We start from the raw sequence: 26,514 nt of genomic DNA on the forward strand, positions 1-26,514 counted from the left end.
TGATCTACTACCTTTACTGTATATTTGCCTTTACCAATGAGATTTTTCCTTTCATAATTTTCATATTTCTAGTTGTAGCCTTTTCCTTTTCACTTAGAGAAGTACATTTAACATTTCTTGTAAAGCTGGTTTGGTGGTGCTGGACTTTTTTAGCTTTTGCTTTTCTATAAAACTTTTCATCTCTCCATCAAACTTTAATTAAAGCCTTGCTGGGTAGAGTAGTCTTGTTTCTAGGTTTTTCCCTCTTATCACTTTAAATATATCATGCCACTCCTTTCTGGCCTGCAGAGTTTCTGCTGAAAAGTCTGCTGACCGTCTTTTGGGAATTTCCTTGTACGCAGGCCTCTCACTGTTGTGGCCTCTCCCGTTGCGGAGCACAGGCTCTGGATGCGCAGGCTCAGTGGCCATGGCTCACGGGCCTAGCCGCTCCGCGGCATGTGGGATCTTCCCGGACCGGGACACGAACCCGTGTCCCCTGCATCGGCAGGCGGACTCTCAACCACTGCGCCACCAGGGAAGCCCCTCCCTTGCTGCTTTTAATATTCTTGCTTTAACTTTATGATCATTACCTTGAACTCTTTATCAGGTAGGTTGCTTATCTCCACTTCACTTAGTTCTTCTGGGGTTTTATCTTCTTCCTTCATTTGGAACATATTCCTCTGCTGCTTCATTCTGCCTAATTTGCTGTTTTATTTATATGTATCTGGTAAGTTAGTTACATTGTCCAACCTTGGAGAAGTGGTCTTTTTTAGAAGTCCTCTGTGACCCAGCAACATACTCTCCTCTCATCACCAGAGGTGTATCCTCTAGGAGTTCTTCCTATGTGGGCTTTGTGGGTCCTTCTGTTGAAGGAGGATGACCACTGTGTGCATTCTGGTAGATGTGGCTGACACCCAGTCCAGTTGGTTGCCAGGTTCTGCCTTGTGTGGGTGCTGTCAGCTGCTGGTGGGCAGGGCCAGGCAGCTGCCTGCAGAGCCCTGGGTGGTCCTGGGGCTAGGGTTGGCCCACTGGTGGGCAGAGCTGGGTTCTGGAGTGGGTGGTTTTGGGACCTGGTATCCTGGGTCTAGTGTCTGCTGCTGGTGGGTGGGCCCAGTTCCTGACACAGCTGATTACAGAGTCTGGAGTACCCCAGAGTTCATGTTGGCCTGTTGTTGAGTAGGGCTGAACCCAGGGCTGGGGAGCTGAGGGGTCAAAGATGTCTCAGAGCTGGTGTCAGCTTGCTGACGGGCTTGGTGGTTGGGTCCCAGAACTGGTGTTGGCCTACTGATGGGCAGGGCCATGGTCTAGGGGGTCCTGGAGCAAGTGCTGTCCTGCTGATCTGGATGGCTTTGGTGCTCTGGTGGCCCCTGGGCTCATGTCCACCCACTGGTGGATGAGGATGAGTCCTGGGGCTAGTGCCAGCCCACTGGTGAGTGGAGCTGTGGCCTAGGTTCTCTGGCTGCAGGGCCCTGAGGGTCCTGGAATTGGTGTGTTGGCCTGCTGGTGGGCAGAGCTGGGGCCTGGGTTGTCCTGGGGCTAGTGCCAGCCCGTCGGTGGGTGTGGCTTGTCCAGGGGCTAGTGCCAGCTTGATGGTGGGCAGAGCCAGGTCCTTACAGATGGCTGTGGATATGCAGGGGATCCCAGGACTAGTGCCAGTGCATTGGTGTGTGGGGTTGGATCCTAGGCCTTTTGATGGACAGGGCTGTGTCCCAGGATAGTTGTACACTCAGAGAATGTTAACGCAATTGGCCTGCTGGTGGGTGGGGCTATATTCTCACCCAGGTAGCTGCTTGGCCTTAGGCGTCCCAGTACTTTCCCAAGGTGAGCTCCAGTTGCATCCTTCCTCTCTGAGAGGCGCTCCGAGATCAGCAGGTGGGTCTGACCCAGACTCCTTTCAAATCACTCCCTCTGCCCTGGGTCCCAGAGCATCTGAGATTTTGGGTGTGCCCTGTAAGAGGGGAGTATCTATTTCCCACAGCCATCTGGCTCTCCCAAAAGAAAGCCCTGCTGGCCTTCAAAGCCAAATGTTCTAGAGGAATCATCTTCATGGTGCAGTACCCCCAGGCTGGGGAGGCTGATGCAGGGCCTGGACCCCTTGCTCCTTAGGGAGAGCCTCTGCAATTGTAATTATCCTCCTAGTTGTGGCTCACTCACTGTGGGTATGGATTTTGACTATACCGTGTCTCTGGCCCTTCTACACATCTCATGGTTTGTTTTTTTGTGTTTTTTTTTTTTGAAGTATAGCTGATTTAAAATATTTAAAATATTATATTAGTTTCAGGTTTACAATGTAGTGTGATTCAGTATTTTTGGAGAACATACTCCATTATAAGTTATTATAAGATAATGACTATAATTCCCTGTACTATACTATTTTATACATGCTAGTTTGTGTCTGTTAATCCCATACACTTAATTTGTCCCTTCTCCCTTTGGTAACCACTAATTTGTGTTCTATGTCTATGAGTCTGTTTCTGTTTTGCATATACATTCATTTGTATTAATTTTTTTAGATTCCCCATATAAATGATATCAGACAGTATTGGTCTTTGTCTGGCTTATTTCACTAAGCATAATATTTTCTAAGTCCATCCACATTGCTGCAAATGGCAGAATTTCATTCTTTTTTGCATTGGTTGTATAGTGGTGAGCATAGGTGCCTTCCATTCTTTTTATGGCTGAGTAATAGTCTATGGAATACATATACCACATCTTCTTTATCCATTTATCTGTTGATGGGCACTTGGGTTGTCATGGTTTGTTCTTTATATAGTTAGTTGTAGAAGATCATTTCTGCTAGTCTTCTGGTCTTTCTCAACAAAAGCTACTCTGTAAATAGTTGTAAGTTTGATGTGCCAGTGGGAGAAGGTAAGCTCGAGGTCTTTCTATGCACCGCGCCCCCCACGTCTTTGCCACTGCCCTCTATATTCAAAAATTTTAAAACTTTGCTCCAAATTGTAAAACAAAATAAACAAGGAAAAAGTATAAAGTGTGGGAAAAGTAAATTCAGCTCTACATTTTAGTGAATAAACTATATCTTTTCAATTGTCTAGCATGTTGAAGACTCAAGAAAGAAATTATGGAGGAAAAAAGTAACAAAAAAATCTGACCGGCAAAACTTAACGCCACTTATGATTTTAACTCTGATACTATAAGAAAGCTATTATTAAATATAGTAGGTCCAGTAAAAGGAAATTACTGATAAAAGTTGTGTTTCAAATACCCACCTTCTAAAATTTCCCACACACACACATAAAAGAACAGCACAGAGAAGACTACTCACAGAAACAGCAATAATCCTAATTCACAAGCTATTATGATTATTTTCTAATCATGTGATATTTGAACCCCTCCAGGAAAGACCTTGAGAAAAAATACTCTAGATTATAAGCAGGATGTGCATTTCTTTCAAAGTAATCAATACAGTTTTGCAAGTATAAAGCTGTTACCTAAAATACATTGGAATCAAAACTATTAAAATAACTTACACTTGAAACAGAGTCCAGGCAAATGAAATTCAGACAAATTACAAAAAAATGAAATTGAAAAGAATAGAGATATAATACTAGTTTGAGCTGGTTCTAGTGTTCCCTGTCAAGCCATCTCCTGAGTCTCTGTTCAACTGGGGGGTCAGCTGAGGTAGGATGAGCTAGATGGCTCTGCTCATATGTCTTTTGGTTGGTACTGTTAATATTGGCTATAGGCAATGAGTGTCACTGTACATGTATCTCATTATCCAGGCAATTATTCCAGGCTTCTTCACATGGTGATTTCAGAGTCTCAAACATCAGTGGGAGAGGGCAAACTTGAATTTACTAGTGCTTTTTAAGAGAAAATTTTTATTGAAGTATAGTTGGTGTATAACATTTTCTAAGTTATTGGTGTACAATATAGTGATTCCCAACTTTTTAAAGTTATACTCCATTTATAGTTATTATAAAATATTGGCTATATTCCCTGTGTTGTACGATATATCATTGTAGCTTATTTTATGCATAATAGTTTGTATCTTTTAATCTTCTACCCCTATATTGCCCCTCCACACTTCCCTCTCCCCACTTTTTAAGTCTCTAGTTACATCATGTTTGCTCCTGTTCAGTCAGTATGGAAGATAGCTACCCAATGGTGTGGATTCAGGGAGCAGAATTACTGCAGCCATTTTTGCAAACAATATACCGTGTGATTTATTGAGGTATCAACAGCTATTTGGTGGAAGAACAAAGATTTGGATATCCTGACCCTCAATCCTCTTGTCTCAAAGCCTCATTTTAATTTGTTCCTTTGAACAGGAGTTAGTAATACAACTCCCTTGACCACCATAACCTTAAATTGAGAATTCAGCCACCCTAGAGGTAAATTACCTAGGGGACCTTGATTTTCTTTCACCATTCTGATGCTGTTATCAAGCTTTATCTACCAAAGACTCCCTCTCAATAGTGTCAGGCCTCAGTAATGCCGTATAAGCACTCTGTCATTGTTCTGTCAATTTTAAGATTGGGTTAGAAATGTCTGATTAAGTGACAACCAAAATCACTCAGGACTAGCACCCAGGCCTCCTGAGTCAGAGTCCATTTATTTCCCAACTGGACCCTAACTCTCCGCAAGAATGTCCCTGTACAGACAAAAGACTAAAATAATCAGAAGGAAGATAGCTTTTAATATTTTAGCTCTTCTGAATTCTCTTTTTCATTAACTGCATTAGGTATGTCTTTCTCCAGTGCCTATTGCAATGCCTCATTGCATAGTAGGTAGTGAATAAATGTGTAATAAATAAGGGGGTAAGAACTTGTGCTTTTTCATTTTTCTTGATGTAGCAAAAGTTGAGACAGGAACCTGGGGATTTTATTTGATTTTACTTCTCTGGAGAATTGTTTTAAATGGGAATGATTAGTACACTGCTGGTGGCTGTGTTTGTTGGTAAAACTTTTTGGAGGATATATTAGTAATCTCTATGGAAAGTTCCAAAATGATGCATGTCTTTAATTTTACTCATTGAAATTCTAAGGATATAATTAAGGATGTATGATATTGCTGTTTTTAATTTTATATTGGCAGTAAGAGCATTTTTCAACATCATTATGAAATTCTTAGTTATCCATTTTTATTTCATTTTATTTTTAAATTGAAATATAATTGACATATAACATTATTTAGTTTCAGGTGTGCAACATAATGATTTGATATTTGTATATATTTCAGAATGCTCACCAAAATAAGTCTAGTTAACATCCATCACCACACATAGTTACAAATCATTTTTCTTGTGATAAGAACTTTTAAGACCTACCTTCTTAGCAAATTTCGAATATGAAATACACTATTGTTGTTAACTATAGTCACCATACTGTATATTGCATCCCTATGCTTTATTTGTTTTATAACTGGAAATTGGTATCTTTTGACCCCTTTTACCCATTTCACACCTCCAACCCCCCACCCCACCCCACTGCCCGCCTCTGTTCTCCGTATCTATGAATTTAGTTTTTTGTTTTTTTAGATTCCACATATAAGTAAGTGAGATCATATGTTATTTGTCTTTCTCTGTATGACTTATTTCACTTAGTATATGCCCTCAAGATCCACCCACATTGTGGCAAATGGCAAGATTTCTTTCTTTTGCTTATGGCTGAATAATATTCTATATAGATACCACATTTTCCTTATCCATTCATCCATAGATGGACATTTAGCTTGCTTCCATGTTTTGGCTATTGTAAATAATGCTACAGTGAACATGAGGGTGTAGTTGTGAATTCTCATAGGTACTTTAAGGCACAATCACCACATTTTCCCAAGTGCATTTGGTAATAAAATCTTGCTAGATAACCACCACAGGTAGAATAGGAGAAAGTAGAAGACAATGGTGGGAAGGCAGAAGGCCAGGATCCAGTTGTAGAATAACAGAATGCCCCTTCCCATCTTTTTTCTGGTCCTCTGCCCTTTCTATACATTCCTTCTATTATTTTGTTTTCTCTTTTTTCCCCTCTTTTGTAACTTCTTTCTAAATTTGTGTTCTTTTTCTATGTTAATAGGCTATGTCTCAGTTTTTATGCATTGTTAAATGTGTATATATATATATATATATATTATATATATATATATGGTATGTATGTATATACCTTCACACATATACATCTATATTCAGTGGCCTTATCAAGAAAATTAAAAGTTCATTTTTTTTCCATTATGGTTTATTACAGGATATTGAATATAGTTCCCTGTGCTTTAGAGTAGGACCTTGTTGTTTATCTATTTTATATGTAGTAGATTGTATAAAAGTTCCTTTTTAACTATAATGTGGTATTTCCTGTAACTGGTATTTCTTAGGTCCTAAGAATCTCATTGCAATATTTGTTCCTTATTTCCAGAGTTGCAATCACATAGTTGTTAAATAAGATAATTTAAAATTTCCCTTTAATGGATTGCATGTGATTCTACATCTCCAGTATCCTGATTATCTGCATTTAAAAATGGAATACAAATGCCATCTGATTTTTCTATCTGTAAAATTTCTTTGCAGATACTTTTAATTACAATTCCTGGCTTTTTGATTAATTATACCTTAATTCTTTGGTATTTGGCATCTGTGAATAAATTAGTTTTGAAAACCACCACATGGTTATTATTTTCAGCTATCCTTGTGAGTTCAGATCCTATGCTGACTTCATCTTCTATAAAAGACCTGGGTAAGTATATTTTTCTCTTTTCCTATATTTAAAATATATTCCATGCTTAAACTGTCTAGTTTTAAGATCTTTTGTTCACTATAGCTTTTCACTATGTGAAGTGGGGTGCTGGGACATTGGGGATTGAGCATAGAGATTCAGGTGGTGATGCTTAGAAAAGAAGGAAATGCCAGTGATGGGCTTACTTAGTATTTTAAGTCTTACATTCAGTTGTGGAATAGGGCAGGGGATTATTTGTAATCCTTGACTTTATACATGCTTCTATCCTGAGCCAACAGAGTAGTTCTGGGAGAATCACAATATTGCATGTACATTGCGGTGACATTTCTATTGCCCAAAACCCCTTTTCTGTTGAAAACACTGTCATTAAGATAATGCTATTGGTAAAAAAAAAAAAAAAAAGAAAGAAAAAGTCGTTGGAGTGTTTGTCACCATTAAGACCAAAAGCCTAAAAAGTCAAAAACAATAAAATCATTAATGATACAGTGTGTACTATTTTAGGAGAAAGAAATCTATATTTAGAAGTATAAAATATCAAGTCAATGTAATCCAGAAAAAAATCCAAGAGCCTCATTCAAAAAAAAAATTACCTAATTTGTATTCCCTCAGCTATTTTTTAGTAATGAGAACAAAAACATTTGCTTTAAAGTAGAATTAAAGTATAATTTTAATATGGCACATACATGCACATACACACACACATACTTTTTATGGCCACTTGAAAAGGAAAGAGCTCTCTGAGGCAAGTAGAAACAGAGTAGTGCAGAAACCTCAATTGTACCTATGTGAATAAAGAAAAGCCATATCTTTAAGACAAGGAGATTTGTCTGTCCCTCAACCCTGCTTCTATGAGACTCTGTCAATGTCAGGCCCTTTCCTACTCAAAAGATTTGGAAGAGTTCTATGCTACCTGAGAGAATTCCATACTCCTCTTAATTGGAATCTAGTTACTTATTCCACTGACTTCCTGGCTTACCATTGTTGAATTTAAATAATTTCTTTGGGTTGAGTTACAAGGTTGTTCTCATAAACTTTGGCCATCTTGTCGTTACTTTTGGAATTTTATTTTTCTCCTCAATTTGCATCTTAAAAAAAATTTTTTTTAAATAAAGTATCTTTCTCTTGGCAACATTTTTATCTGAGCTTTCAAAGCAAGACTTTTATATATTTTTTACTTTATTCTCAAAAATAAAATCTGCCCAGGCCAATGTCTGGAGTACATGAATACATTCACATTGTTTTGAGCTTTTTAGGGTCCACTGACTTCTCTTATGTTCCTTGTCTGTTATTTATTTCTAAATACTCACATTTTGTTATAGCCCCATTTTCTAAAATGGAATAGTTATACAACAGTGTCAGTTAGGGTTTGTCTTTGTCTTTGTTTTTGACTAAAAAGCCACCACCAAAACATAGTGGCTTAAAACTACAATTATATATATATATATTTTTAAACATCTTTATTGGAGTATAATTGCTTTACAATGGTGTGTTAGTTTCTGCTTTATAACAAAGTGAATCAGTTATACATATACATATGTTCCCATATCTCTTCCCTCTTGCGTCTCCTTCCCTCCCACTCTCCCTGATGGCATAGGCTGGGCTCCACTGATTGTGGCTAGGCTTACTAATGAATCTCCAGTCAGCTGGAGGGTCATTTGGGAACTAAGTGATCTAGGATGGCCTCAACTAGGAAGATTCACCTTTCTTCCATGTATTTCTCACATTCCTCCAGAAGGGTAGCCAGGGAATGCTGCCATGGTGGTGGCAGGGATCCAAGAGAGAGGAAGCAGAAATGTTCCTCAAGCCTCTGCTTTCATCAAGTCTCATTAAAAAATAATATTTTTTTTAAATTTAAAAATCAGAACTCTTTGGTGAGAGAAACTGCAACTTCTTACAGCAGAGGGCCTGGATGAAGGGAGAGGTGAAGAATTGGACCATCAAGGCAATTGAACTTCCACAGGAACAGACTGCCTTGGCTTTTCTTCTCTTCCAACAGCATACTTACTGTATTAGATTGTGATCACAACGATAGAGTGGTTGGTTCACAGGGAGGGCTTTTACCATTTCCTTAATAATATTTCCTTTCTATGGACATTTTGAAAACCATTAAAGGTGCTCAAAGTTATAGTTTTCCCCTACAGGCACATTGAATAGCAAAGAAAAATGATAATTGATGGATATCTAAACTTAGAATATCATCATAAATAGAGGAGGATGAGGATGGAAGTAGATTATATCAGGGTGCTCTCCATTAATGGAGCTTGATTTCTAAAACCATTGAAAGTGATGTATGGGAAAGTCAGACAATGTCTAATTATAGTGTGATTATCAGGACAATTGCCTTAATACTTTGATTAGGTACTGTGGTATAAAGCCTTAGTTTATAAATATACTTTATTCCTCCACCATCAGTTTTTCTTGTCTTAAATGCATGATGTATGTATTTATATAAGCCAAGTCTCAGAATTAAAAGTAATAAATTTTATGTTTTCATCTGTGCTTTGAAACAAGGAATGAGAGCTCTAGTTGATTATCTTACTTACATAAACTATAATCAACCACAATTAATTTGGTAACTAATCACGGTGATCTAGACTTAACTTGTAGTTGATACATAACGAAATTTCCTTGAAGGGAGTTTACAAACATGACTAAAGTATACTTAAGTATTAGGAAAAGTATGTGATATAAATACATAGCTGAATATCCTTCTAATTGCTGATAAAATTTTATTCTTCAACATTGATGAAGTTTTTCCCACCTTAAAAAAATATTTTTCCTTCTGCAGGTCTTTCTAGAGGCCTTGTCAATTTAATTAATGGAGAAAGTCTGATGACCTCTATAGTGTCTTTAATAGTGTTTACTAGTATTATGGATATTAACTTTGGCTTGCAAAAAAAAGTAAACTATTCCTTAGGTAAGGACTTATTTTTTTCTTAATTTCTTAAAATTAGAATCCTGTATTTTCTGAAAGTTTACATGGATTTTGTAACACCTTACCATAAGTTATGCTTATACAAATGTAATTGTATTAGTATAATGATTTACTCTTTACAAAGCACTACCACACATCCCTTATTTAATATCTGTTGTAGTTTTGTTGTGAGGCTGAGTTGGGACTTTTCACGAGGATGCATATAGAAGCAACATTCCACAGGCCTAGGCTGAATCAGAATGCTTGATAACAAGAATGAGGGATGTTGTTTTTTATGCGTTGAAGATGAACTCAAAAGATAAGCCAGGTAGTGCATCCACCAGTGGCGAGAGGAGGTGGCTTCCCTTCCCTTCGCCCTGGGACTATCTCCCTGCAGGCAATACAGAAAGCTGTCAGCTCAGGGAGGAAATGTGAGTTATACAGCCATCTACAAGGCCTGAGCGCAGTGCTTGTAAGCAAAGAGACTGTAATATGCCTGGAAGCTCATTTACCACATTCAGATAGCCCTGAACAATAAGTATTTTATTTCCTTTATCATATGTGTATGTGTGCATTTGTGTGTATGAAATAAATGATATATGCACACTATAATGAGTGATTATAAAGTATTTATAAAGTATACAGATGAGTAATTATCACTCAGGACCAGAAATACAGTTACCAGCACTCCCATGAGCATCTTATATGTCCCATCCCCATGCTTTCAGTGGTGCTCAGAGTGTAGTCTCAATAAAATTAGAAATTAAAAAGGAGAAGTTACAATCAACAGAAATACAAAGGACCATAGGAGACTACTATAGGCAACTATATGCCACTAAAATGGACCCCTAGAAGAAATGGACAATTTTTTAGAAAGGTACAATCTCCCAAGACCAAACCAGGAAGAAATAGAAAATATGAACAGACTAATTACAAACACTGAAATTGAATCTGTGATTTCAAAAACTCCCAACAAACAAAGGACCAGGACCAGATGGCTTCACAGGTGAATTCTACCAAACATTTAGAGAAGAATTAATACCTATTCTTCTGAAACTATTCCAAAAAATTGCAGAGGAAAGAACACTTCCAAACTCATTCTATGAGGTCACCATCACTCTCATACCAAAACCAGACAAAGATACAAAAAAAAAGAAAGAAAATTACAGGCCAATATCACTCAATATCGCTGATGAACATAGATGCAAAAATCCTCCACAAAACACTAGCAATCCAAATCCAGCAATACATTAAAAGGATCATACCCCATGATCAAGTGGGATTTATTCCAGGGTTGCAAGGATTTTTCAGTATCTGCAAACCAATCCATGTGATACACCACATTAACAAATTGAAGAATAAAATCCATATGATCATCTCAATAGATGTAGAAAAAGCTTTTGATAAAATTCAACATCCATTTATGATAAAATCTTTCCAGAAAGTGAGTGTAGAGGGAACCTACCTCAATATAATAAAGGCCATATATGACAAACACACAGCTAACATCACATTCAATAGTGAAAAACTGAAAGCATTTCCTCTGTGATCAGGAACAAGACAAGGATGTCTGCTCTCCCCATTTTTATTCATCATGGTTTTGGAAGCCCTAGCCACAGAAATCAGAGGACAAAAAAAAAAAAAAAAAGAATTAAAAGGGATCCAAATTGGAAAAGAAGAAGTAAAACTGTCACTGTTCACAGATGACATGATACTATACACAGAAAATCCTAAAGACACTACCATAAAACTACTAGAGCTCATCAATGAATTTGGTAAAGTTGCAGGATACAAAGCTAATACACAGAAATCTGTTGAATTTCTATACACTAACAATGAAAGATCAAAAAGGGAAATTAAGGAAACAATCCCATTTACCACCACATCAAAAAAGATAAAATACCTAGGAATAAACCTACCTAAGGTGACAAAAGACCTGTGCTCTGATAACTGTAAGACGCTGATGAAAGAAATCAAAGATGACACAAACAGATGGAAAGATATACATGTTCTTGGATTGGAAGAATAAATATTGTCAAAATGACTATACTACCAAAAGGCAATCTACGGAGTCAAGGCAATTCCTATCAAATTACCAATAGCATTTTTCACAGAACTAGAACAAAAAATTTTTTAATTTGTATGGAAACACAAAAGACTCGAAAGCAAACTTGAGAAAGAAAAACAGAGCTGGAGGAATCAGGCTCCCTGACCTCAGACTATACTACAAAGCTACAGTAATCAAAATGGTACAGTACTGGTATACCATACTGTTTTGATTACTGACTATTCTTTTCCAAAAAGAATCACCCCTCTCATGTCTTCCTCTAGGGAGCTGGTTCAAGTGGTGGACAATTAATTACCCTACTTGTGCATAAGAAGCACTTGCTTTCAGCATTGTTCTGTATCCAATTATTTTACCCAGGCCATGGCAGCTTGGAACATCAACTGGAACCCCAGTTTAGCACAGGAAGGTACATTCTCTTTAAATTCTTCATATATGCCATCTGTGGTGTATAAGAAAACCAAACCAACTACCTACATACAACCTTTTCCAAAATCCAGAATACAAAACGAGGTGACACCATACAGCACTTAGAGAGTTTTTACCATAAAACTTGCTGCAGATAAGGGCTTCCTGAAGATGAATAAGGTGAACAAAAAAGAAATGTTTATATTCAGAAGCATCTTAAAAACTCAAGAGCCACCCTTGGGGGAAACTGAAAAATGTAAAATGTAGTCATACATGCTGGTCAGAAGGATCCAAGCCCAGCCCCTATACCTGATCTAGTATTCTACCAGGTCCCATTTAAGATAGTAAATACTGATCACAGAATTTCAGGGAACTTTATCAGAGGCAACATCTACAATCTAATCAAAAGAACTTTCTTGATATTCACTGAGAAGCAAAAAAAAAAAAAAAAAAGAAAAGAAAAGTAAAAAGAAAAGTACTGATTTAGACGTTAATTCATTCATTAATCCAACAGTTACTTGTTGATATGTACTATGTGATAGCTCCTATTCTAGGCCCTGGTGATTCAGCCATGAACATAATAGTCCTTGCTTTTGTGGAGCTTGCCTCAAAATTTTGACTATAATCAATGGAATAGAATTTTGTTTTTGATTAGATTTCAGAGGAGTACAAACTTTTAAGTAATCACTGTTAAAATGATAATAGTAACAACATTTTATTACAAATGTCTGCTGTAGAAAGAAGAGAAAAGTGAACTTATTTTCTTCGACATCAGGACTTTCTCTGAATTTTTAATAGGAGAATTTCCCTTAAGAAAGGTTCTTGATAAGTTTTACTGGTATTTCATTTATATCAGTTAACACAGCTGTGAAACAGTAATTTTCATAGTAATCATTATTTTACAACATGTAATTATTTAAACAGTAGTGCTCTATCTTTGAAGTGAACACATATTTCATAATAGGGAAAACCAAGAAGTTACTGCACTCAGAGGTTCTTACCTTTTCCTATTTGTATATTAGAAGTTTAAGAACATTATAAGAAATAATGGATTTGCTTTGAGGCTTTTCCTAACCTAATAAATCCATTCAGCATATATTGTACTCATTAAGAGCTATTTTTCTTTCTTAAAGGGGAAAGCAACTTTTAAACTGGGTCTTTTAACTCCAGTTCCCTGCATTTTTCTGAAACCAGAGTTGGCCTCCAGCCTATGTTTCATTTACAGGAGGTGCTGGATTCCCAAAATTATCATCATGGTCAACTCCATACCTAGAATGGATGTGACTTAGAGGGTCATTCATGAAATTCTCCTCCCAAGTTCACACTATCCCTACGGATGTTAAATCTTTCTGCTTGGCATATCTAGAAACCGTGGCTCCCTTTCAGCCATAGGAATGAGACTAGGTAGAGAAGGAATCTAAATAGCCTCAGTACTCTTAACAGTGCCCTCTCCACCAGTGGACACGATTGAGGATTCATAAATGGATTCTTTCTCCTTCATTTTACTATCTAAGAGCATAGTTCTAGGATTTACTTCCCCAAATTTAGCCTTGTTTTTCGATGTGGTTGCTGTTGCTGTTTTCTGTTGGCCATTCTTTGTTTCGATTTTGTTCTTGCTCTTCACATATTCTGTTGAAGTTGACCCTTCAGGCTTTCCTGACCCCAAGACCCACTCTCATCTGTAATTCAAACTTTGCTCCTCTGTTCCTCACCCTGTAAAGGTGGGAAGGACTTCCTCACCCACTGAAAATGCCTGATTCCGGCAATCAAGGCTATCAAGGGCTTAGGTCTCCTGTTTTCCTGGGGAGGGCATCATAACGACTGTAGAAAGCAATTTGGCAAGATATAATAATATCGATAAAGGATCAACTATCCTTTAGTGTAGTAATTCCACTTCTGGGGACTAAGGAAGTAATCAGAGAATTACAAAATAATTATGTACAGAAATACACACTGCAACATTGCTTATCAGGGAAAAAACTGGAAACAATGAAATGCCCAACAATAAGGAACCAATTGGATCGGTTTGGCAGGCCAAGACAATACAGGAAATTCACTCAGCTGGGACTCAGAGGCATTCCTTGTTTTGTATTTCTTTGTGTTTATTATGTTAGACCTGGAAAATAAGTTCCATGGGTTTAGAGACTTTCTACTTCTTGTTCATTACTGTTTTTCCAAAATGTATTACAATTTTGGCACTGAATAAATATATATTCCCTAATGGGGACTGAAAAAAGCTCTTAAACTAAACTGATCAAATTTTACAAATTTGTGTCTGACTTTTAACATTTGAAAAGAAACTCTTTCAATTTAGGAATAAGAAAATACCCTACATCTACCCCAAAAACTATGAGCTATTTTTAAAGAGAATGACAAAAAGAAAAGTTGACCCAGATTATCACTTAAAATTAAGAGCAAGTAAGTTCTATTAATTATTTCCTGTTTACTCCCCTTTCTTACAGCTCATAGCATCATGGATAAAATTTGGTCATATTGTATAGAAAGTCTCTTGTTTGGAATTCTAACTTCAAAACTGGTACAATTGTGGTTGTCTACTGTTTTTGGAGATGATGTGAATCATATAAGTCTCAGCCTTTCAATTCTATACCTCATCTTTTATATTTGTAAGTAAGAGGGATATGCCTAAAATTAAATGATGTAGAAAAGTTGAAAATAAAGATATGGGAAATATTTAGGCCAAAAAAGAACATTCAACTGATCTAGAAGGAATATTTTTGAAAACAATGTATCAAAGGAGATTAAAAATATTAATATGTATACAATGGAAAACAATGTGCCAAGATATATAAAGACAATTATAAATGACAAGAGAAATTTGACAAAATCATTACAATGAGATACTTTAACATGCCTTTCCTAGATAATTTCATAACCAAGTGGACAAAAAAATGACTATGGCTATAAAAAGATTTAAATAAAAACTCAAATGCTTGGCTCACAAGATATATAAAGAGTTTTATCTTCCAAAACAGAATACTTATCCTTTACATAGACATATAGACATTAACAGAAATAAACTAGACTAGAAGAACATTACAATAAAATTTCAAACATTGCTCAACCACAATGCAATTAAATGCTAACTTCAAAAGGAGGAACTTTAAAAATAAACATTCTAACTGCCTGAAATTTAAAAAAACTTTTCTTGGTAGACAGCTCCACAAATGATTTGGAGTTGGCATGTGTGATAATACTTACTTCCCAAATTACACTATGTCTATCCATTACACTTAGGAATAAGAGTGTTGCCTAGCCTCATATCCGTGATTAAACACAGATGTAGAGAATGGACTTGAGGACGTGGGGAAGGGGAAGGGGAAGCTGGGACAAAGTGAGAGAGTGCACGGACTTATATATACTACCAAATGTAAAATAGATAGCTAGTAGGAAGCAGGTGCATAGCACAGGGAGATAAGCTGGGTGCTTTGTGACCACCTAGAGGGGTGCGATAGGGAGGGTGGGGGGGGAGACACAAGAGGGAGGAGATATGGGGATATAAGTATACGTGTAGCTGATTCACTTTGTTATAAAGCAGAAACTAACACAGCATTGTAAAGCAATTATACTCCAATAAAGAGGTTAAAAAAAAAAAGTTCTGGAAGCTCTAGCTAATATAATAAGAAAAAAAGAAAGACGTTTATACATTTTAAAGGAGAAAATGGTAACATTAGTCACAGCATTTTAGATTATATAGAAACACCCAAGAGAATTAATTAATAAACTAAGACAAAACATTTTAGATTATATAGAAACACCCAAGAGAATTAATTAATAAACTAAGAAAACAAGGTTCTTTAATAGTTTGATATAAGGCAAATATACAAAAATTAATAAATCAAATAGCATTCTTATAAAGCAGCAGTAACTAGTTATAAAATATAATGAAAATTGATTCTCTTTACATTAGCAAAAAGTTATAAAATATCCAGGAATAAACTTAACAAGAAGTTTGGACTTAAACAGAAAGCTACACATTTTATACTTCTGAGAAATATAAAATTTAAATAGACACAAAGAAAAGCTTCTTTTTAGAAATGCTAGAGTAACAGGATTCACTACTTTCATGTCTGAGGAAGGAAAGGCAGAACATAGGGATGTGAGGTTTCCTAACTAATCTGGATTTAAACCAATTATAATCTAGTGAGGTTGCACAATCGTTAATGAATTAATAGACAGTGAGAGAATAATGAGTCAGTACAAGTACATTCGTTACATACTACTTTAATGGTGTATTCCTAATGCTACAAAATTTATATTCCAGCAAACATAATTTCCTCTAACATCATTAAGTAAGCATAGCCTCAAGATTAAGAGTTACACTCAAGGAAATAATTTTATCTATTTTAATTTTAAAAATTGAATTATCATTGATTTACAATATTATATTAGTTTCAGGTGTACAACATAGTGATTCAGTATTTTTATAGATTATACTCCATTCTAAGTTATTACAAGATAATGGCTATATTTCCTTGCACTGTACAGTAGATCCTTGTTGTGTATTTATTTTATACATGATAATTTGTATCTCATAATCCCCTACCCTATCTCCAAGAAAATTATTTTAAATTTTTAGAGTCAAGATGTCTCAATAAACATTTTAGCAAAAAAAAAAAAAATCCTAGGACAGAATTTCATGAAAACAGATAATGAGTAAATATAAATCTAATGTAAAATAACTTTTACCCTGACCTAGCTTATTGTTTATATTAATATCTTCAAGGTAGTCATCATAAATATTTTCCAAATTTTACCATTACTTAACAAGTTATAAAGAGTAGTCCAGGATTTGATCTCAAAGCACATGCATCCACAGTTTCCTCTTCCTTCACGATTCAAAAATGACTAAGTAAAGTGTTCGTTTCTGGCTTAGGTATCATTCCTAGCCAGAACTAAAATAAAGAATATAAAACTTGTAATTTTCCATCTCTAGAAAGGAAGACTCAATAGTGTGATAATGTTGTTCATTTCGTCAAATTAAGATTATCACAATCTGAATCAAATAATGATAGAATTTTGGAGGGAGGTGAAATTTTACAGAATAATTTTAAAAATTCATCTGGAAACAAACTGTGAGACTATGCATGACAACTTTTTTAAAGTGAAGAATTTTACAATTAGGTAAGTATTAGACATTTAAAAAGCCTATAGTAATTAAAATACAACTGCTATTAACAGGGAAATACAAAGTAAACCAAAGAAACAGAAGGGGCACAAAACAGATCCATGTATGACAATTTGATAAACATGGCAATAATGGTCAAAGTGGCATATCCATAATATTCTTCAATATTAAAACAAAAATTTTAATTTGTACTTGTTAACTAGAACAATGTCTAGTTCAGAGAAAAAAAAATTAAGAGAAAAAAAATAAGCCCATTACAGAACTGTATTGCTGTATAATCCCTCTGTAGTTTTTCTTTATGTGTGACTGTATATATGTATGTTAGAAGCAAGCCTCTGTGAGTGTTCACAGGGTACTCCACTCCTCTCTAAGATCTTAATCCAATTATCTTAAGCTTCCAATTCTATAGTTTATGAAAACCCAAAGATATCTCCTCATAATTTCTGAAAATTTCTGGAGTTTTCTTCCTCATAATCTCTGCTGCCTCCTCATAAATATATAGCAATTTCTTCTTCTTAGTAAACTCTAGTGAAGATGGAGACAAGGGGAGCTCACAAGGAAAATTACGTTGTGTAGTTCACAACTCTATGAGATCTAACAGCTACCCATATCTCCTCACTTTTCCATGTTTCCCGCTTAATTTTTACCACTTGTCTCCAGTATAGAAATTCAGCAAGCAGCCTTTAATGCTTGGAGTTGCCTTCTGGGTGTCTCATTCTGTACTTTCAAGTAGCTTATCTTATGATTTTTTTCTAGGCAAATATAGTCCTCTCTTCAATAGAAATTTCAATCAAAATGTTCTTTACTATGCGGCTGCTTCCCACTAGCTATCTACCTTACATTTGGTAGCGTATATATGTCCATGCTTTGTGACTGCCTGGAGGGGTGGAATGGGGAGGGTGGGAGGGAGGGGGACGCAAGAGGGAAGAGATATGGGAACATATGTATATGTATAACTGATTCACTTTGTTATGGGGCAGAAACTAACACACCACTGTAAAGCAATTATACTCCAATAAAGATGTAAAAAAAAAAAAAAGAGGAAACAAACAAACAAACAAAATGTTCTTTAAAACTATACCTGAAGTCCTGGCAGTGGAATTATGGGTATTCCCTTTTTCTAAAAAATATAATCTCTATACTGTATCATATTATTTGAATTTTTCACAGTGATAATATATCACTTTTATAAGCTACTTTCAAAATTATTTTTCCCTCTAGCTCATGAAAGCTATGAGAATGTTTAAGAATATTCCACAGTTTTGTACACTTTTCAGTCCCTGACAGTAAATTCACCAAACCAAAATTAAACTGGGGGAGTAGATCCATATTAGGTTTCTATTGGCTCCACTCCCTTAGTCTTGTCACAAGATCAAACCATTTCTATCTCCTACTGTCTTCTAAGAAAAAGTATGTGAAGTGAGCTAGTCCATAGAGAGCTCATCAGCTCACTTCTATTTAATTCATCCAGAGCCCCTCTGAAAAAATTAGACCTGTGAAGGGTGCTCTAGCCTCACTAGGGCACATGAAGAGATTTGTGAACTCCACATTGTTGCCAATTATCAGAAGCCAAAGCAGTGCAAGGATGTTCATTACAGACTTTTCTGCACAGTTGGGTATGAATCTAAGGAGGAAGAAGGACAATGGGTGGTGATAATAATTTGTGATATTATCCAGTTGAAACCAAGGGGGATAGCCTCTCTATATGAAGTCACTGCTATCAGATATCTGATGTTTTCATCTCTGGCAAAATTTGTGCCACTGTTGATGTAAAATTAATATTTTATATTTGTTTCTTTAAAAACATAGGTAAGCTAGTTGGAATGTCTGGAATATTTACCATCGTCGTTATGGGACTTTTTTTAAATTCTACAAGTTTTAAACCAGGAGTTGAAGCACTTCTTCTTGAGTGAGTGGCTAGCATATTTTCACTTTGTTTCGTACATTAAAAGTTATAATATTGTAATAGTAACTACATCTACGTCTACATGGTCAAAATAAGACACTGACTTGAAAACTAGCTAACTAAAAACCCGTTCTAAAAACTCTGTTGCCTATGTCCTCTAAACCTCCATCTTTAAGCAAAATTTGTAACCTCACTTTGAGTTCATGTTGACTCTATTTCACCACTAATTCCCTTAAGTCTGACCATATTACTCAGTAATGTTCAGTCTAATCCCCTAGACAGGGGCTAGGATTAAGGTAAGGCAACTGAGGCCTTCATCTCAGGCACAAAATTTAAGAGGGTGCCAAAACACTCAGTAATCAAAGCAAATATTTTAATGCAATATTTTAAAATTGAAATTAATACAAAAAATCCATGGTGAAAATACAAAATTTTAAAAGAAAGATCAGTATTACTAACAATTCCTTTTGCCTCAGGCTCCAATATGGGTCAGTTTGGCACTGCCACTAGAATGGAAGTCCAATATTTTAAGGACAGTGAAGAGAGGCCATGCAAAGCCAATTAAAAGATTAAGCTGGGGCATTTAAATACAATTGGCAGTGTTAAAAAAGAAAATTGTGCCTTGCTCAAGGGCACCCAGCTGAGGGGGTGAGTGGAATCTGTGTCAGTCTTGAAGAAGGGGTACTTTCTGTAATGTTCCAATACATGGGATGGGAACTTGGCCTAAATCACACAATGGCAACATATTAATATGTGTTAACAGAGGCCCTGAACATAATCAATGATTTTTTGGCTTTTGGGAGATCATTATGGAAGATGAAGTAAGTTCAGAAGTCAGAAGCTGAAAAGTATAGGATTTTATAGGATTTGAGAGCACGTCACTAAAATTTCCTGTCAATTACAAAGGAAGCCAGTTGTACTAGCAGCTAGGCAGCATTAATTGGGCCACCATTGTAAGAAGAATTTAAAATGTTATGCATGTATTTATATCTATGGGAAGTGATTCTGAAGGCTCCTTTCATTCTTGCTGTAACTGAAAGCTGGATCTCCCCTGAAGACATTATTTCCCTCGTGTTCCTTAAAGGTTATAGTGTCTTTCTCACCTGCATCCCTGGTGCTATAAGACTAGGGTTGAGGTGGGTGATTTTTCTGTACCTCAGTCGTTTCTATATTATTTTTCTTATTCTTCCCCAGAGGAGCCCAGTTTTGAAGCTCATGCCATCAGATTATACCATCGGCCACCCTCTTGGTTGTAGTTATCTCTAGAACTCTGAGTCACACTCTCCATTTTGTGAAGATCTTGGCCGCTGTCTCACTGCGACTCTCTCCAACATCATGCTATCACCATCCTTAGTGGCATCAATCAATATTCACACAGTTGATCCTACTATTCCCTCACCTTTCAATTCCAAGACTTCCTCTCCTCCTGTGAGCACATCTATCACTCCGCTTCAGCCACCCACTTTATGCTCATAAAAATAATAACTTCATAATCTCAATTTCAAGAATCTTACTATCTAAAATATAATATGTGGCAGCTCCTACTCTCTGAGACAGTAGAAATCTAAGATAATAATGGTAAATCCTATAAGAGTCTACAGCAGGTCCATGCTACTCTCTAAGAGAGGAGGCGCACCATCTCCCATCTTTTCAGCTTAACCCCCTAGGACCCCAATTCTAACAATTCTGTTGTCACACTGAGAATATAACGCATTGAACCTATGATGTTTTCTGACCCTCACCCACCTCATTTCCTCCTTACCCAGATCATTTCTTTTCTTTAAAACCATCTAATAACTTCTCATTTGGCTACAAGTCAAAGTTGTTTCACTGGCAAACAAATGATGTATTTGTCCCCCTGTTACTTCTGTGATTCATTTCTACCACCCTCACCCTCACCCACCCTGCTCTAGCCACACTTGTTATTCCTCAAATATACCAAACAGGCTTCCTGTTTGGGCTTGTGTTCTTGTGCTTCTGCTCTTGAAATGTGCTTCCTTTACATATTGGCATAAGTAGCTGCCAATTTCATGCTTCTATTTCATGCTTCTATTCATACATCACCTTGTTAGAAAGAAATTCCCCAAATAAGAGATACTTCCTTGTCAACCCATATAATTCTTCTTAAGTCATATAGTACTACTTGGTTTATTTTTATTTTTTAAATTTTATTTTAATTTTGTTTATTTTTGGTTGCATTGGGTCTTCGCTGCCATGTGCGGGCTTTCTCTAGTTGCCGCGAGTGGGAGATACTCTTCATTGCGATGCGAGGGCTTCTCATTGCAGTGGCTTCTCTTGTTGCTGAGCACAGGTTCTAGGCACGTAGGCTTCAGTAGTTGTGGCACACGGGCTCAGTAGTTGTGGCTCACAGACTCTAGAGTGCAGGCTCAGTTGTGGCGCTCGGGCTTAGTTGCTCTGCAGCATGTGGGATCTTCCCGGACCAGGGATCGAACCCATGTCCTCTGCATTGGCAGGTGGATTCTTAACCACTGTGCCACCAGGGAAGTGCCAACCTGTATAATCTTTTATTCTTGGCAAATTGATGTCCCTAAAATGTCCAGGCCATAAGGTCTTATCATTCCTCTAGGCTAAGGGCTGTGCAACATTGAGATATAAAAATGACACAGATGCCTAGATCTATAGTATCAAAATCTATGAGGGTGAGAGCATGGGATATCTGATTTTAAAAAACTCTTCCAAGATGATACTTATATACAGAAAGGGTTGTGACCCTTTGCTCCCGTAAAAGGTCTAGATTTGTTAGGATAACTCATGATCACCAAATAAAGGAAACAGACTTTAAAAGAAAATTCAGAAGCTTTTTTCTGTGTGCCTGACTGATTGAACACACACACGTACATGCGCACGTCTATTAGATGGATTTGGAGCTTGGTTATTCAGCTCATATCCACTCTGAATTTGGTGGGCATTGATTCCTTACAGAATCTGGTTTCCTCCTCATAAGATTTCTCCCGTTAATTTCTACCATATATGAAAGAGTCTTGATAACTCTTCAATATATGTCACTTACTTGATTTGATTACATTTTGTGCTAATCTCAACAAGACTGAGATTTTTGATATTTGGAGACATTTTCCCACAGCGTTTCATGTTGAAATTTTCTCTGGTAATTCCTAGGTATTTGTGTTTCAGGGACAGAGTCTGGCAGCATATGGGTAAAACCAAGCTCTTTTTCCTCTCATAAAATGGTGTTCATGTGCCCTTTTAATCTTTTCCATTTATTTTGCTACACATATAATGTCAACCTTAAAGACATGAAATATACAGAAAGATAACATGAAGTTTTAAATAGCTATGGTCCCAACACCCAAAAATGACAAATACTCGTGTCTGAGTGTACTTTTTCAAACTGCTTTGCCTGCAGCTGATGAGAACATGAGCTTTGGGAATGATGCAGAGTTTTCCTGGGCTCTGGAGTACTTGAATAAGTACAGACTCAGAAATCACAAAAGGAGAATCTACAAAGGACATTCATGTGAATAAAAGATTCATTCACACATTCTAAGTGCTAGCTAGATTTTGGGCAAAGGCTTAATTCTATCACTATGTAAATCAGACTAGTAGTTCAGTATTTCCTTTTAAAATAAACAATTTTAGATCTTCCTAATGATACAAGGACTTCACAATCAGTATTTTCCAGCTACTTGAACCATAGTGCCTGAATGAGTTCTGTCAAATAGTATAGCTACAACCTAACATATCTTTCAAAGTCAACCCAAATAGAAAGACACTAATTTACATTCAGTGTAAGCTGGTTAAAATTGCTTTAGAAGTATTTGTTTACTTGCCTTAGTGCTCCTTACTCCCCAGTTAAATTATAAGCCCCTTGAGTGTTGGTGAATGCCTTATTCATCTTTATTTTCTTTATAATGCCTAGCACAATGCCTTACATAGGTAAGTCTTGCATTGAACATGTTAGATTAATTAATTATATTTAAATTTTTTTTCTAAAAATGCAGATTCTGGAGTTGTCTATCATTTGTTGCTTTTCTTATGGTGTTCACTTTCATTGGACTTCTAATTCCTGCACATACATATTTATATATATCATTTTCTGATATATATTATTCATTAAATATCTGCTTAACACTTGTTGTTTTCAGGTAAGAAAGTCATTTGAATATTTCTATTTATAAGACATTGACTAAGCCTGAAGACATTCTTTAAATGACAGAGATGTTTCATACCTTAGAATGAAAAATTCACTCAAACTTTCCAAGGAATCATCAGCAAGTTAGCACTCAGTGTTTTATTCAATTTTTAACTACATTTCAAAGCAATGCAAACATGTTGTAAAATTTTTGAAAATTAGAAAAAAGAAAAAAACTTCTCATAATCTTACTACCTAGAAGCAACCACTATTAACATTTCGTATATTTCCTCCAGTGTTTTTTATTGTTTTTTATTCTATGAGGTTTCATGAAGTTAAACACCTATCATAAATAAAAATGTTATCTTGCTTTGTTCGCTTAATATTATATATTAATATAATATATATATTATATAACAAATAACTTACTCTTAATAAAGTATAGTTGGAAATTGCTTTTTAAAAATCAGGGAGGGACAAATTGGAAGACTGGGATTGATATATACATGCTACTATGAATAAAATAGATAACTAATAAGGACCTACTGTACAGCACAAGGAACTCTACTCAATGCTCTGTAATGGCTTATATAGGAAAAGAATCTAAAAAAGAGTGGATGTATGCATATGTATAACTGATTCATTTTGCTATACACCTGAAACTAATACAGCATTGTAAATCAACTCTACTCCAATAAAATTTTTTAAAAAAGAAAGATAACCTTTCTTTCCTCCTAAATTATTATTCACTATTATTTGATATCTGCTCTGTTCGGTGTTCTGACGATTCTGGCATTCTGCCATGTTACGTTATGTTATGTGATGTTATGTTTAGTTACTTTTAGGTTACATTTTTCTAGCTTTGATTCAAAAAAATTAAAAATAAATTAAATGATCACATGTCTAATAAATAAATAAAAATCATATGGAAGTTCTCCTTGTAAATGTCTTTTTTTACCTAAATAATTTTTGTAGCCCCCTTTCCAGTGTTAAAAGGCAGAAAACAATCTGCTTATGTAACTGAAAAGGAGATAACATAGAAGAGGAAAACCACCATAACAATTCTTTAATCTCCATCACCAAAATTGTTAACATTCTACTTCCATCTAGGAAGATTAGTTGGGACTCAACATCAAGTCAGCCAGTGCCAAGTAAATGGAAATTAGCCCCAAATTGTCAGATACAGTTAGTGTAAAATATAAGAATGATCTGTTATTAAAAGAAGAAATAGAAATGAATTAACTGATACTGGGCAGATTCAGTAAGATTAAAATCTACAAAGAAAAAGAAAGAGAGGACATTATTTTCTCTCGTATTTATTAGATTTGCTTTTATTTGTTTTTGAGATCTAGAATAGAGTATATCTACAAAATGTCGCTAACACTTTTTTTTCCACCTGGAGAAGCACCACTCAAAGGTGATGTGGAATTACTCCACTACTTTCCTAAGAGAAAGAAAGAAAAAGAATAATACCATTCTCTTGGTATGGAATGCCCTTCTGCCTTCCTTTCGTGCCATGCCAACAGAGTGTGAAAGATGGTTCATTGGTCTGAGAGTTGGCAGTTCCACAGGGAATAGATTGGAATAGCATAGAATGGGATAGAAAGAAATTTCTATAACAAAAATAACTTTTTAAAATCTGTTTTGTCTTTTAGACTTCTGGTCTTTCTATTATTGAGCCCTCTTTTGTCTCGACTTGGTCATGGTTTCAGCTGGCGCTGGGCATTCATTATGGTCTGGAGTGAAATGAAAGGGATTCCTAATATAAACATGGCTCTTCTGCTTGCCTACTCTGAATATTCTCTTGGATCTGAGAGGGAGAAATCTCAAGTAAAGAAAGATGTGGTTTTTTATTAGAATATTTTATGAAAACTGTTTCTGTGTACTAAAATATGCTTTTGTAGTGAGATCGCTCAACCCCACTTGGAATGTGGGAGTGATTTAGCTATGATGGTAAAACTGGGGAGGGGAAAAACAACTGGCAACTTTCCTCTTCTCCATTCTAGCTTAAGGATTCCTAAATCCCTTCATCACACTCCTAAAAGATAGGTTTATTGTACAAGTTAAGAGAATTAAAATTTATAAGTCATTTAAAATATTACCTGATACAGAGTATGCACTTAATAAATGTTTCTATTTTTATTTACTTCTAACACCTACTCAAGAAAAGCAGAAACCTACTTATAATTGGCTCTATTGCCTTCTGTAACTTTATGAGGCCACATTTAGTAATGCTAGGAACCGAAACATTTTGTTTATTAACGGAAGTTATCTCTAAGATAGAACCCCCAAACTCTGCCTAACAGAACATAATGGGTATGACTCACCCTCTACCTCATCTCAAAATAAGATAATTTCAAGGAGCTCTTTAAGAAATTTTCTATGCAGACATCACAACACATCTAATACTTCCATCGTGGCTTTTCTTTTTACATAAATTCCAAGAGTAAAGGGAACAGTACAAAGGCCATTATTATGTATAATCCAAACGTTAAAAAACTAAATATTCAAACACTGCTTTCTAAACCAAAGCATCTAATATTACATGACCTCCTCCTTCTTTTTAACCTATCTCCACCTGCCTGAATAAAAATCAGCGGCATCATCATACATCCTGACCAGTATAATGGTGAACGTTGCACATGGATATGGGTTCCGAAATTTTTAGTTGGTTGCTATTTACTGTGTGATCATCCACAAGTTATTTAATTCCCACCACCTCACCCAAGGTGTCAGTTTCCTCACTCCAAAACAGATTTAGTAATAATACCAATCGTTTGCTAATAAATATTTAACAAGTAACTTTCTCAGAGAGGGGGAGACCCTAAGTTGTAGTGTTTGCCAGTTTCTGTTGTGTAATCACTGGCACCAACAGGAATATCAATCTGCTCATAAACTTCCTGAAAATGTAATGATCAGCTCTCACAAACTTGTATGAGCCAGGTCTATCTGGCTATATCACTATCTCCACTGTCTCAAAGGGTTATTATGATAAATTGAAAATATACCTAAAATGCTTAACACATTGTTTAGCATATAGTAAATGTACAATAAATCTGAGCTATGATGATGATGATGATGATGTTGCCATGTAGACTTGCTTTCAAATAAAACTTTGGTAGATAAAATCATTTGAGAGATGTCTCAGTAGTAGTTAACTAGTTGAGAAGAAAGTAGCACTCCTTACTTAATTTAATTTAGCTGAATCTTACAGCTAATTTATTAATACTCACAAAGAGGCACTACAATGAAAGCTTAAAATTTTAACTTAATCCTCTCTCTACTACTCACAAGTTCAA

At 35.9% G+C, this 26,514-nt stretch overlaps 1 protein-coding gene across 1 annotated transcript in view; it reads left to right on the top strand.

Annotated features, from left to right (window-relative positions):
* SLC9C1 (solute carrier family 9 member C1) overlaps window positions 1-26,514 on the top strand; it is a 101,181-nt gene that overhangs the window by 12,163 nt on the left and 62,504 nt on the right. The window contains exons 5-10 of the mRNA XM_049710331.1: window positions 6,500-6,665; window positions 9,454-9,582; window positions 14,515-14,676; window positions 19,008-19,107; window positions 23,085-23,228; window positions 24,871-25,045. Coding sequence (XP_049566288.1) covers window positions 6,500-6,665; window positions 9,454-9,582; window positions 14,515-14,676; window positions 19,008-19,107; window positions 23,085-23,228; window positions 24,871-25,045 — 876 coding nt within the window. The remainder of the gene's footprint in view (window positions 1-6,499; window positions 6,666-9,453; window positions 9,583-14,514; window positions 14,677-19,007; window positions 19,108-23,084; window positions 23,229-24,870; window positions 25,046-26,514) is intronic.

This window comes from Orcinus orca, chromosome 5 (assembly GCF_937001465.1).
Source record: "Orcinus orca chromosome 5, mOrcOrc1.1, whole genome shotgun sequence".
NCBI classification, from domain to species: domain Eukaryota; kingdom Metazoa; phylum Chordata; class Mammalia; order Artiodactyla; family Delphinidae; genus Orcinus; species Orcinus orca.